At 41.6% G+C, this 13,617-nt stretch overlaps 1 protein-coding gene across 1 annotated transcript; it reads right to left on the bottom strand.

Moving 5' to 3' along the window:
- Window positions 1-304: 304 nt before the first annotated feature.
- On the bottom strand, window positions 305-13,489 carry LOC106579040 (nucleolar complex protein 3 homolog). Its single transcript, XM_014158469.2, is given in 16 exon segments — window positions 305-319; window positions 2,488-2,572; window positions 2,807-2,904; window positions 2,971-3,099; window positions 3,199-3,374; window positions 3,555-3,723; window positions 3,825-3,953; window positions 5,511-5,686; window positions 6,357-6,374; window positions 9,857-10,091; window positions 10,266-10,411; window positions 10,953-11,113; window positions 12,328-12,439; window positions 12,657-12,746; window positions 12,749-12,860; window positions 13,481-13,489. Coding segments are annotated over 16 exon segments (1,860 nt in total).
- Between the last annotated feature and the right edge of the window lie 128 nt (window positions 13,490-13,617).

Below are 13,617 nucleotides of genomic sequence, written 5' to 3'. Positions count from 1 at the left end.
GTGTGTAGATGGGTGAGAAGAAAAAAAAAGATTTAATCCATTTTGAATTCAGGCTGTAACACAAAATGTGGAATAAGTCAAGGGCTATGAATACTTTCTGAAGGCACTGTATAACCATGAAATGTTTGGGAGCATAATTAGTGTGCAACTTTTTTTTCTGTGAACACATTACTCTATGTGATTGAGGTTTACAAAGGGGTGTACAGGACTGTGGGGAAATTAGTAATCAATGAGCAGGTGGTTTAACGCAACATTACTTTAATGTTCTTCGACACTTAACTGTATCAAATGTTTTTGTATATTCTCAGGTGTCAAATGTCTGAACATCAGCAAAGAGAATGATTAAAAAGCAATGTCACCAACAGAAACCAGTTTACGGTTGATTGTTAATTTAGATCAAATACAGGGAAGGGGGGTTCTGGTTGGGTGTGAAGTGTTGTGCTGAAATCCAGCGACGTAGGATCTCTTCCTCTGTTGAGAGAACACAATCAATCTATCATCCAACAGGGCTTCGCCAATCGTGAAATAATCCCGGGACAGACAATGCAGAGGTAGGAGACAACTCACTTTAAGGAAATTCCTGCATTTTGAAAGTCACATATCTTGAAAACTTGACTGCTGAAAAGCAAAACATTTTGGGATTATATCAACAATGGATTAATGAAATAGTTTTTCTGTGGAGTATTCCTTTAAGTGGGGCCTAATAACATTGTGATATTTTTTATTTAACCAGGTAGGCTAGTTGAGAACAAGTTCTCATTTACAACTGCGACCTGGCCAAGATAAAGCAAAACAGTGCGACAAACAAAACAGTTACACATGGGATAAACAAACAGTCAATAACACAATAGAAAACTCTATGTACAGTGTGTGCAAATTTATTATTTCACCTTTATTTAACCAGGTAGGCAAGTTGAGAACAAGTTCACAATTGCGACCTGGCCAAGATAAAGCAAAGCAAAGCAGTTCGACACATACAACAACATGGAGTAAAACAAACATACTGTCAATAATACAGTAGAAAAATAAGTCTATATACAATGTGAGCAAATTAGGTGAGATAAGGGAGGTAAAGGCCATGGTGGCAAAGGAAATACAATATAGCAAGTAAAACACTGGAATGGTAGATTTGTAGTGGAAGAAGAAATAATGGGGTGCAAAGGAGCAAAATAAATAAATACAGTAGGGGAAGAGGTAGTTGTTTAGGTTAAATTATAGATGGGCTATGTACAGGTGCAGTGATCTGGGAGCTGCTCTGACAGCTGGTGCTTAAAGCTAGTGAGGGAGATGTGTTTCTAGTTTCAGTCATTGGCAGCAGAGAACTGGAAGGAAAGGCGGGACGACCAGTGAAATATACCTGCTGGTGCGTGTGCTACAGGTGGGTGTTGCTATGATGACCAGTGAGCGGGGATTTACCTAGAAAGACTTATAGATGACCTGGAGCCAGTGTAACCGATGTGAAATGGCTAGTTAGTTAGCGGTGGTGCGCGCTAATAGCATTTCAATCAGTGACGTCACTCGCTCTGAGACTTGAAGTAGGGTTTCCCCTTGCGTTGCAAGGGCCGCGGCTTTTGTGGCGCGATGGGTAACGATGCTTCGTGGGGTGTCAGTTGTTGATGTGTGCAAGGGTCCCTGGTTCGAGCCCGGGTTGGGGCGAAGAGAGGGACGGAACCTACACTGTTACACCAGTGGGTTTGGCGACAAATATGTAGTGAGGGCCAGCCAACGAGAGCATACAGGTTGCAGTGGTGGGTAGTATATGGGGCTTTGGTGACAAAAACGGATGGTACTATGATAGCCTCCAACATTCTACTCAGCAAACTGGATGTAGTCTATGTTATAAATGACATCACCGAAGTCAAGGATCGGTAGGATAGTCAGTTTTACGAGGGTATGTTTGGCAGCATGAGTGAAGGAGGCTATGTTGCGAAATAGGAAGCCGATTCTAGATTTAATTTTGGATTGGAGATGCTGAAGGAGAGTTTACAGTCTAACCAGACACCTAGGTATTTGTAGTTGTCCACATATTCTAAGTCAGAACCGTCCAGAGTAGTGATGCTAGTTGGGCGGGCAACAATCGGTCGAAGAGCATGCATTTAGTTTTACTAGCATTTAAAAGCAGTGTTGTATGGCATTGAAGCTTGTTTGGAGGTTAGTTAACACAGTGTCCAAAGAAGGGCCAGATGTATATAGAAAGGTGTCGGCTGCGTAGAGGTGGATCAGAGAATCACCAGCAGCAAGAGCGACATCATTGATGTATACAGAGAAGAGTCGGCCCGAGAATTGAACCCTGTGGCACCCCCATAGAGACTGCCAGAGGTCCGGACAACAGGCCCTCCGATTTGACACACTGAACTCTATCAGAAGTAGTTGGTGAACCAGGCGAGGCAGTCATTTGAGAAACCAAGGTTGTTGAGTCTCCCGATAAGAATGCGAGTCAAAAGCCTTGGCCAGGTCGATACATGGACAGGGAGGGAAGGGATGTACCTTCTTCTTTGTGGAAGGTGCTGCCACTGGAGGGTTGAAGGTCATGTGTTTAGCTCTGTAGTCCTCAAACAGCTCCACTGGGTGCCTGAGATGGGTCAAAAGTAATGTACACCATCCAATCATAATACACCCAAGAGACGCTAGGGCTTTTTACATTCTGCACATGCACACATCTTCGGTTAGCGTCTCATATCTCAGCACTGTTGAGAAAGACTTCAGTCTTGTGTGAGTATTTGTAAAAGAGCTGGAGGAGCAAAAAGGGCCTTTTATAGAGGATGAATGAAAGGTGAGATTTAAAGTGACGGGCTCCTCTTGTTACCTTCTGGTGAGTTGAACGGTCAGAGCTCCAGATCCTTCACTAGGAGCCCCTGCACAGAGGTGAGCGGCAAACCTCCTGACCACTGGCTGGTAGTGTTTCTGCAACGCAACAACAACGCCATCAGCTATACATCTGTGTGTGTGTGTTTTTCTCTGTGTGTTTACCCTGAGTGTGTGTAGCTCCCACAGGGCAGTGTTCTGAGGGTTGCAGTACTCTGGCTCGTCCAGCTCAGGAAGGAACACCCCACTATCCTGAGCCTCATTGTCCAGGAGGATGTCACACTTGGGGAAGGTCTGGGAGAGAGAGGGGGAGCACATCTTTCTTAAACCACAAACGTATGCTCTCATACACGCTCTCTCTCTCCATCATACACACAGACGGTAAACACTTACATGTATCAACATCCTGTTGGATGCCAGGATGCCCACGTTGGGCAGGGTGTGCAGACTGAGCGTGCTCAGTCTCTTGACGAAAGCTAAGGCGCGCTGCAGGGTCACCCGTTTCCTACGCTTGGTCAGCATCATGTCGAGACAACGCAGAACGATGCTGATGTCATCATTAGACGCACCTGGGGGGAAAAAAACAGCCACAGTATTAAAACTTGTTCCGATCGCTTTAACGAAGGAACGGGTCACATGAGAGCGGAACATATTCAGTGACCGTGAGCCAAACATGGGCTTCAATAAGCTCTAGACAGTTTGATTTACCAATTCCATGTTAGCTTAGTAGAACCCCTCCTCCCCTTAACGATCAAACACAGGTAGACAGGTGCTTGGGCTACTGACCTTTCTTTGCATCCTGGACAGATTCTTATTTTTGTCTTTGTAGTTCATGAACTTCTTTTTGGGAGCTGTGTCGTCTGTGTCTTTCTCCACCTCTACTTCCTTTACCCTCAGATAGAGGAGAATCTTCAGCAGCTGTAGGGTAAAGTGAACATTGAGAAAATGTCAGACGCATTTCGATAAGAGACATGTCGTCAACAAGTCTTCAAACTCAACGTTTTGCTGGTAAATAGTACCTCAGGTCTAACGTCGTAGTTCTTGCTCTTGACCAGTCCGGAGATCACTTTGACTGTCCCTAGTGATGTCTGGCGCTGTTTGTCCTGTTTCATCAGCTTCTTGACAGCTTCACAGCACATATCAGACACCTGCACAATAAGTAACTCAGTCAGTACAGTCTAGAGACAAGCACACCCCTAATCACTCGTGGACAGAAGCATGTAACATGAAATCGAAGTAGCGTCTGTCAACAGACTGTGGGATGCAACAACTAATGAGGAACTTTGTTCTGGGTCAGCTGTTTTTCCATCACTGATCATTTTGGACAAATCACGATTTCGCAGTTGGTCGTATCTTTCGAATATCGGGTGGGAAGGGGACATTTGGCCTATGTACTTGCCAGAAACTTGCAGAGAGTTTCTGTTTAGCGGGTGGAGACTTCATAGGTCACATTAGTACCTCTCTTAACATCTACCGCCAGAACTTAATTGAGCATCAGAGGCAATTATGCAAGATTTCAGTTCTGGGTTACCGAGATTAACACTCCCCTAATACAGACAAGATAAAATCATATACCTATTCAATTTCATAGGTAGTACCCCTTTACCCTCGTACCCGTATACGAGTTGAAAATGTCAGATTTGGCCACTAATAAAGTAGTGGCTGTACAGTAACATGCTATACATGACGTCAGCGCACTGGCTGCACTTCACAGCTCTGTACGGGTTTTAATTGGCAGCTGTTCTGAACTTGAGCACCGCACACAACAAGAAGTTTCCCCCATCCGTCCGAATTGGGCAACCTTTGCACATTTTTTTGTTGTCTCAATGAGTTAATGCTTTAAAATAAGATGACTCTGTATTTTGAGCGATAAAATGTTGAGGATTATAATAAATACCACTTTTATGTCATACAAGCAACCTAAACACCTGTGAGTCCAAATGTGCACATCACATTTCCATATCATAAAACTCATGTCATATACAATATTAACGTTCATGATCACCGTCATACCCTAGGTGGTCCTGGACAGAACGAGCCTATATGTTTGTTTACTGTGAGGAAAATGCGCCGGGGCACACCAACCTGAATGCACTCATGACTCCTTTCTATGTGCACCACAATTACCATCCGTTTCTCTGAATTGCCTTGTGAAAGCATAACACTGTCAGAAAGATATTTTATAACTTAGCTAGTCATGTTGGCAATACAAGCTTTCAAATCATACCCACCTGACCCAGACAGATTTATAACGGACCGTTAACATGACTAAAACATAATGATTCAAGAAGCCTGAACAGATATAATATTTGAGTAAAACATAATCATTGTCCTGCGTAGGGTGCCGTCTTTTGGATGGGACGTTAAAATGGATGTCCTGACTCTCTGGGCTCATTCAAAATTCCATGGCGCTTATTGTAAGAGTAGGGGTGTTCACCCCGGTGTCATGGCTAAATTCCAAACCTGGTCCCATTCAATCATGGCCACCTAATCACCCCCCTCATTCCTAATTGGCAAATATCACTCCTCACCTCTCCACCTGATAGCTGATGTGTGGTGAGAGTTCTGCCACAAAAAAGGTTGCTGTGCATCACTGAGATGGGTGCAGCTCATTGATGGTGGATGAGGTGAGTTTCCCCCTACCTCAGTTGGTAGAAACGTGCTATATAAGTGCTTACTCCATCCAACCCTTACTCCAGACTCACCCTCTTGATGGGGTCGTTCATCAAAGACATCACCATGACGATGATGTTGTTGTGGAAGTTGAAGTGTGGCAGGGCCACCAGCAGCACACAGATGCAGCTGATGGCCACCTCAGCCAGGCCCTTATAGGACTGCAGAGACACCGCCTCGCTGCCCTTTCTCTTCTTCTGCTTCCAGTCTACAGGGCAGGGCGTTCACACAGCAAATCGTTACAATCAACAGCAGCCAGTCATTAATATCAACCAGTCATAACAAGCACAACAATAAGTCATAACAAGCACAACAATAAGTCACAACAGTCATTAATATCAACCAGTCATAACAAGCACAACAATAAGTCACAACAAGTCATTAATATAAACCAGTCATAACTCCTGAGTGGCGCAGCGGTCTAAAGCACTGCATCTCAGTGATTGAAGCGTCACTACAGACTAGAGGTCGACCGATTATGATTTTTCAACGCCGATACCGATTATTGGAGGACCCACCAAAAAAAAGCCGATGCCGATTATGCGGCCAATTTTTATATATATATTTGTAATAATGACAATTACAACAATACTGAATGAACACTTATTTTAACTTAATACATCAATAAAATCTATTTAGTCTCAAATAAATAATGGAACGTTCAATTTGGTTTAAATAATGCAAAAACAAAGTGTTGGAGAAGAAAGTAAAAGTGCAATATGTGCCATGTAAAAAAGCTATTGTTTAAGTTCCTTGCTCAGAACATATGAAAGCTGGTGGTTCCTTTTAACATGAGTCTTCAATAGTCCCAGGTAAGAAGTTTTAGGTTGTAGTTATTATAGGACTATTTCTCTCTATACCATTTGTATTTCATATACCTTTGACAATTGGATGTTCTAATAGGTACTTTAGTATTGCCAGCCTAATCTCGGGAGTTGATAGGCTTGAAGTCATAAACGGCACTGTGCTTCAAGCATTGCGAAGAGCTGCTGGCAAATGCAGGAAAGTGCTGTTTGAATGAATGCTTACGAGCCTGCTGCTGCCTACCACCGCTCAATCAGACTGCTCTATCAAATCATAGACTTAATTATAATAACACACAGAAATATGAGCCTTCGGTCATTAATATGGTCAAATCCAGAAACTATAATTTCAAAAACAAAACGTTTACTCTTTCAGTGACATACGGAACCGTTCCGCATTTTATCTAACGGGTGGCGTCCCTAAGTCTAAATATTGCTGTTACATTGCACAACCTTCAGTGTTAAGTCATAATTATGTACAATTCTGGCAAATTAATTACGGTCTTTGTTAGGAAGAAATGGTATTCATACAGTTCGCAACGAGCCAGGCGGCCCAAACTGCTGCATATACCCTGACTCTGCTTACACAGAACGCAAGAGAAGTGACACAATTTCCCTAGTTAAAATAAATTAATGTTGGCAGACAATATTAACCAAATATGCAGGTTTAAAAAATATATACTTGTGTATTGATTTTAAGAAAGGCATTGATGTTTATGGTTAGGTACACATTGGTGCAACGAGTGCTTTTTTCGCGAATGCGCTTGTTAAATCACCCGTTTGGCGAAGTAGGCTGGGATTCAATGATAAATTAACAGGCACCGCATCAATTATATGCAACGCAGGACAAGCTAGTTAAACTAGTAATATCATCAACCATGTGTAGTTAACTAGCGATTATGTTAAGATTGATTGTTTTTTATAAGATAAGTTTAATGCTAGCTAGCACCTTACCTTGGTTCCTTGCTGCACTCGCATAACAGGTAGTCAGCCTGTTATAATCGGTGTCCAGCCTGGCCGTAATCAGTGTCCAAAAATGCCGATTACCGATTGTTATGAAAACTTGAAATCGGCCCTAATTAAAATCGGCCATTCCGATGAAATCGGTCGACCTCTACTACAGACACCCTGGTTCGAATCCAGACTGTATCACAATAAAAATGTACAATTTAAATAACAAGCACAACAACCAATCACAACAACTCATTAATATCAACCAGTCACAACAATTCATTAATACCAACCAGTCATAAGTCATTAATATCAACCAGTCATAACAAGCTCAACAACAAGTCATTATCAACCAGTCACAACAAATCATTAATATCAACCAGTCATAAGTCATTAAATATCAACCAGTCATTACAAGCCATTAAATATCAACCAGTCATTCCAAGCCATTAAATATCAACCAGTCATAAGTCATTAGATATCAACCAGTCACAACAAGTCATTAGATATCAACCAGTCACAACAAGTCATTAAATATCAACCAGTGACAACAAGTCATTAAATATCAATATAGATAAAGAGAAAAGTGGGTTCAGTGTGAGAGTGTGTCCATGTTTTTATAATTTTTTATTTAACCTTTATTTAACCAGGAAGGGCTCATTGAGATTTAAAAATCTCTTTTTCAAGAGCGTCCTGGCCAAGATAGGCAGCGCCAAGTCATTACAAAAATTACAGACAAACAACATGAAAAACTACAAGTAATCTAGTAAAAACCATAGAATTCACAAGAGTATAACAAAATCAAAAACAGCAAATTAAAAACATTGAAATGTCAGGGAATCAGTTTCAAGATCATTCATCAGTGATTTAAAAATACCAATCGGGACAAGTTCTTCCAGTTTAAAAGTATTTTGTAAGGCGTTCCAAGACAATGGCGCAGAGTACATAAAAGCCCTTTTACCAAATTCAGTTCGGACATTTGGAACAGTTAGCAGGATAAAGTCCCGCGAACGAAGAGAGTACCCACATTTCTGAACAATACAAATGCCCAAATAAAAAAGGTAGTAAACCCAAAATGGCTTTGTAAATAAAAGTATACCAGTGACTGAGCCTACGAGTGACTAGAGAAGGCCAGCCAACCCTGGTATACAAAGTGCAGTGGTGCGTAAGGGTTTTGCAGTTTAAAATAAATCTCAAAGTGCCATGGTAAAGGGTGTCAATTGATCTCAAACACTGAGCGGAAGCATTCATATATAAAACATCCCCATAGTCTAGTAAAGGCATAAATGTAGCTGATACTAGCCTCCTTCTGGCTTCAAAAGAAAAACAAGCCTTATTCCTAAAATAAAATCCTAATTTCAGCTTCAATTTTTTTGTAAGTTGTTGAATATGCATTTTAAAAGAGAGGCCATCATCAATCAAAATTCCAAGATATTTATGAGGTTACAACCTCAATCTCCTTACCCTGACAGGTAGTAATAGGTGAAAGGTTCAGAGGTCTATTTCTTGCTTTAGAAAACACCAGTAGTTTAGTTTTGTCAGTATTGAGGATAAGCTTCAATTGACACAAGGTATGTTGAACAGTATAAAAAGCAGTTTGCAAGTTCTGGAAAGCTTTTGTAAGAGATGAGGCACAACAGTAAATAACAGTATCATCAGCATAAAAATGAAGTTGTGCATTTTGGACATTTTTGTCTAAATTATTTATAGAAATAGTGAATAAGAGAGGACCAAGTACAGAGCCTTGGGGCACACCATTAAAGACAGACAATTTAACAGACCTAAGCCCATCAAATTGAGTGCACTGACTTCTATCAGACAGATAGTTAACAAACCATGCAACTGCATGTTCTGAAAGACCTACACTCAACAATCTCTGCCTTAGTATAGCATGATCAACTGTATCAAAAGCCTTAGAGAGATCAATAAAAAGTGAGACACAATGCTGTTTTTTGTCAAGAGCTTCAGTGATATCATTTAAAACCTTCATGGCTGCTGTAATTGTGCTATGCTTTTTCCTGAAACCCGATTGGTACATTGATAAAATAGAGTTAGTAAATAAAAACTATTTTAGCTGTTCACTCACAAGGGTTTCAAGTATTTTCACCAGGGGTGACAGCTTTGAGATTGGCCTATAATTATTTAAAAGAGTTGGATCTCCCCCTTTTAAAAAGTGGCAGGAAAAATGCTGATTTCCAGATGTTTGGAATTTCTTTACGTTGCAGGGTTAGATTAAACAGATATGTAAGTGGTTCAGCTATGAAATCAGCTGCCAGATTTAAAAAGCTCGGATCCAAAAGGACCTGCAGGCTTTCTCTGATCTAAGGATTTCAGGGCTTTATGTACCACCTGCACTGAGAATGGCAAAAAGCTAAAAGTTTGACCAGCTCTCACTGGTTCATCCACACAAGGTTGTACAGAGACAGAGGACACTGAATCAAACAGCCTACCAGATGATACAAAGTGCTCATTGAAACAATTCAGCATTTCAGTTTTGTCATATACAGCAACAGAGTCCTTCAAAACACATGACGGTAATTCATTAGCATTACTGTTACCAGACATAGACTTAATAGCCTTCCAAAACTTTCTAGGGTCATTCAGGTTATCAGTGTACCTTTGACTGTTCTCCAGGTAGAACTTGTACTGGCTCACCAAGCCCTCCTCAAACTGCCTCAACTGCTGTGTCTCTTTCTTCACTTTTGAGGCTTTCTCTGTCTCTGTCAGTGGTCTTATCCTGTTTGAGGGGACTATGTCCTTGAAGACCATCAGAGAGACCATGACCAGCTTTCTGACCGTCACGGCCATGTAGGGGTCGGTCTCCATCAGCATGGATCGCAGCTCTTGCAGCTTCATGATCTGAACACAGACAGACAGAGTGATTTCATACAGAAACCATCAAGGAGAACCAAACAAAACATTTCCCAAGTCCGCTTCTATGTGCTATGAGATTATTGGTCTATGTGACATAAGATAATACTTTAAAATGTAGCTATGGGGACAAGGATGTAACAGTAGCCCGAGCAGCCTTACGTTGATGGTGGGTTCTGAGAGGATGTCTGATCCTAGACTGGCGATGCGTAGCTTCCTGTCCGTCAGCTTCTGTGTGTGGAGCTTTAGCTGCTCCTGAGGGGTCAGGGCCGGCCCAGTCACAGCCTCATCCTCTGTGGACACACATCAGGGTTGATTTTTTTACGCCTTGCAACGGAAACCGTTTAGCGTTTGAGAACCAAAACGGAAGCAAACGAAACGGGGCAGGACCTACCTGAATTTGTCCAATAGAAACTTTCATTTCCGTTTTCCGTGAACCGTTTCTGTTCTAACATAAATGGCGTAATGAATACACCCCAGCAACATCAGAGAGAAGCACCTTATCTACTGACCAGGACTGGGCTACCAATAGTTGGTCTAACAACACATTCTACACAGAGAGGATGGCTGACTCAAGCGAAGAAGGGGTTCATGGGCTCCAAGCCAGTCGGGGCATCTGCTTCCTCCTCAGCTTTTTTGGGTTCAACTGAAAGAGACAAAACCATAAAACCAATTTGGATCAACAGAGTTGTAAATTCTAAAACGTTTTAACAATATTTACATTTGAGTCATTGAGCTGACACTCTTATCCAGAGCGACGTACAGTTAGTACAATATGACTTAGGTTAAAAATTGACATTTTCAGATGAAGATGTACAAGGGAAACACACATTCGAATCATGATCCTACCAGGTTTCTCCATGCTCTGAGGGACGAGGCCTCTGATCTTGTCTTTGATTGACAGGAGGTGAATGACCTCCTCTTCTGTTAGCTGCATCTTTCTGGGCATCTTCTCATAACTCTCTGGCCCCTGCTGCTCCCCCTTGCGCTGTTTTGCATGCACTGGACCACTGCAGGTATTCAAGTAGAAACAAGTAAGGTTAAGTGAGAAGATGTGTTGCTCAGGTAACTGTCAAAATAATGGAAACTCTTCAGTAAATGGGGCATACAAAGTATATTGAAAGCAGGTGCTTCCACACAGGTGTAGTTCCTGAGTTAATTAAGCAATTAACATCCCATCATGCTTGGAGGTGGGTTCGGTTATTCGAATATCAGAACGGACGTTAGTATTTGATTACTTGGGAGAGTATTCATTTAATTAAAATATCTATGTGACATTGCTACATAGAATACAAGGATAGACCATTACATTTCAAATGTTAATACAAACAACAGTTATGAATTTTTATGAGTGAGCCCCATAAAAAGAAGACACCAACAGGTAGGCTGATGTTTGATATGAATGGTTGTTGTAGGATGCCTCAAAATAGCTTTGCCTCTTTAGCTAGCTAATTAACTAGCTTCTTTACAACGATATGATGCAGTCAAGACAGGCACGACCAGATGGTATGATAGATAAACAAACTTGTTGCTGCAATAGGTTAACAAGTTTGTTTAACTTGCGCAAGTTGGTCTCTCTCTCTCTCCATTTAAGTTTCCCCCAAAAAATGTTTTGCTTTCAAACATATTTAGACAATCCGGATATCCAAAAACCTCATGCTTAGGAACATGTATAAAAATGCTTGGCAGGCCATTATTTTGGATACCATGGCTATGCTCCCATAGGATGTCAAAGCCTCCATCCACCGGGTACGAGTGGTTGATGAGCATGAAAACGATGTAAACCATATGCCATGGCCGTCTCAGTCACCAGATCTCAACTCAATTTAACACTTATGGGAGATTCTGGAGTGGCGCCTGAGACTGCGTTTTCCACCACCATCAACAAAACACCAAATGATGGAATTTCTCATGGAAAAATTGTGTTGCATCCCTACAATATAGTTCCAGACACTTGTAGAATTGATGCCAAGGTGCAATAAGGCTGGTCTGGCTTGTGGTGGCCCAACGCCCTGTTAAGACACTATGTTGGTGTTTCCTTTATTTTGGCAGTTACCTATAGCTATACATTTCAACATGTGTGCACTTTGCTATGATCTACTTGTTGTTGGGATGTACATGAAATTAATAGACAGATGGTACATCACACCATAACACTATAAAGAAATCCTAACAATCTAAATACAGTATGGACTGTGTCATTTCCCCCATCGTTTGTCATTACCTCGATGACAGGTCTCTGGTGAGGAAGGAGGCTTTCTGAGCCATGGCCTTAATCTGCTCCAGGTCATCTTCATCAATCATGTCTATTGGCAGGGACTCCACAAACTCCTCCTCTGGAACAGACACCAGACATGTATTTAACGCCACCAAACAGGTCTCACACAAACAAAATATGATGACGATAACTTTATATAAATTAGGGAATTATTTCAGTGCCATAGTGTGGAACGGTGCATTGTAAACAGTGCATCATTCATCTTGAGTGCTAGATGTCAGGGTCTAGATATTAGGCTATCCTGCTGTATGGGTGGGTTGTCATGCTGCACACACCTGGCCTCTTCTTGTAGTGCTCTGGGGGGAGGGGGGACGTCAAGGCGGCATCTTTGATAGCTGCTCAGAGCTTCTTCTGCTCCTTGCGTGTTTCTTGTCTGTGCTCTCCTTCTTGAACTGACGGTTCTTCAGCTTGTTGTCAAGCTTCACGTTGCTCGTCTTCAGCAGTCTGCGAAAGCTCGGCTTCCTCTTTTTGCTCCTTGGCTGTTGATGACAAAAGGTCGTTAGTGCTTTGTATTCAAAAGAACAACTTGGGTGATGAATTGGGATTGCATAGTCACTCGCTACAGTAGTGTGTTGTGAAATCTGTTGTTAATTTATGTATTGTTTTTAACATTGTATAACTGCCTTGGTTTTGCTGGACCCCATGAAGGGTTACCATGCACCTGCAGCTAATGTCGATCCATAATAAATACAGTAGCTGAATGTATGGCAGCAGATAGCCTAGTGGTCAGAGCATTGGGCCAGTAGATGAAAGGTTGCTAGATCGAGTCCCCAAGCCAACAAGGTAAAAAAATCTGTCGTTCTGCCCCTGAACAAGGCAGTTAACCCACTATTCCCAGGCCGTCATTGAAAATAAGATTTTGTTCTTAACTGACTAGCCTAGTAAAATAAAAATGTCTAACAATGTAACTATTGATGTGGATATTAGTATAATGGTGAGTAACGTTACATTAGTAGACAAAATGTTCTGTTCAGTGAAAATTAAAGCTATTGACTGATGAGAAACTGCGCATACATTCTGCTTAGCTACGAGTAAAGATTGGCAAGCAATTGAGCTAGCGTTAGCTACTATCTAGCGATATATAACAAGAGGTACTTACCGGAGCCATCGTAAATGAATTATTTAAAAAAGATGGGGTGCCTGTTTGAATCGATGTAAAATGATGCCACACGTGTTTCTTTCCTTTACCGGAAGTATTTATTTTCTACTAGCTAGGCGTAGGTGAAGACCATTGAA

Source organism: Salmo salar, chromosome ssa19 (assembly GCF_905237065.1).
Source record: "Salmo salar chromosome ssa19, Ssal_v3.1, whole genome shotgun sequence".
Taxonomy (NCBI): Eukaryota; Metazoa; Chordata; class Actinopteri; order Salmoniformes; family Salmonidae; genus Salmo; species Salmo salar.
This window is presented reverse-complemented; position numbering and strand designations above follow the sequence as displayed.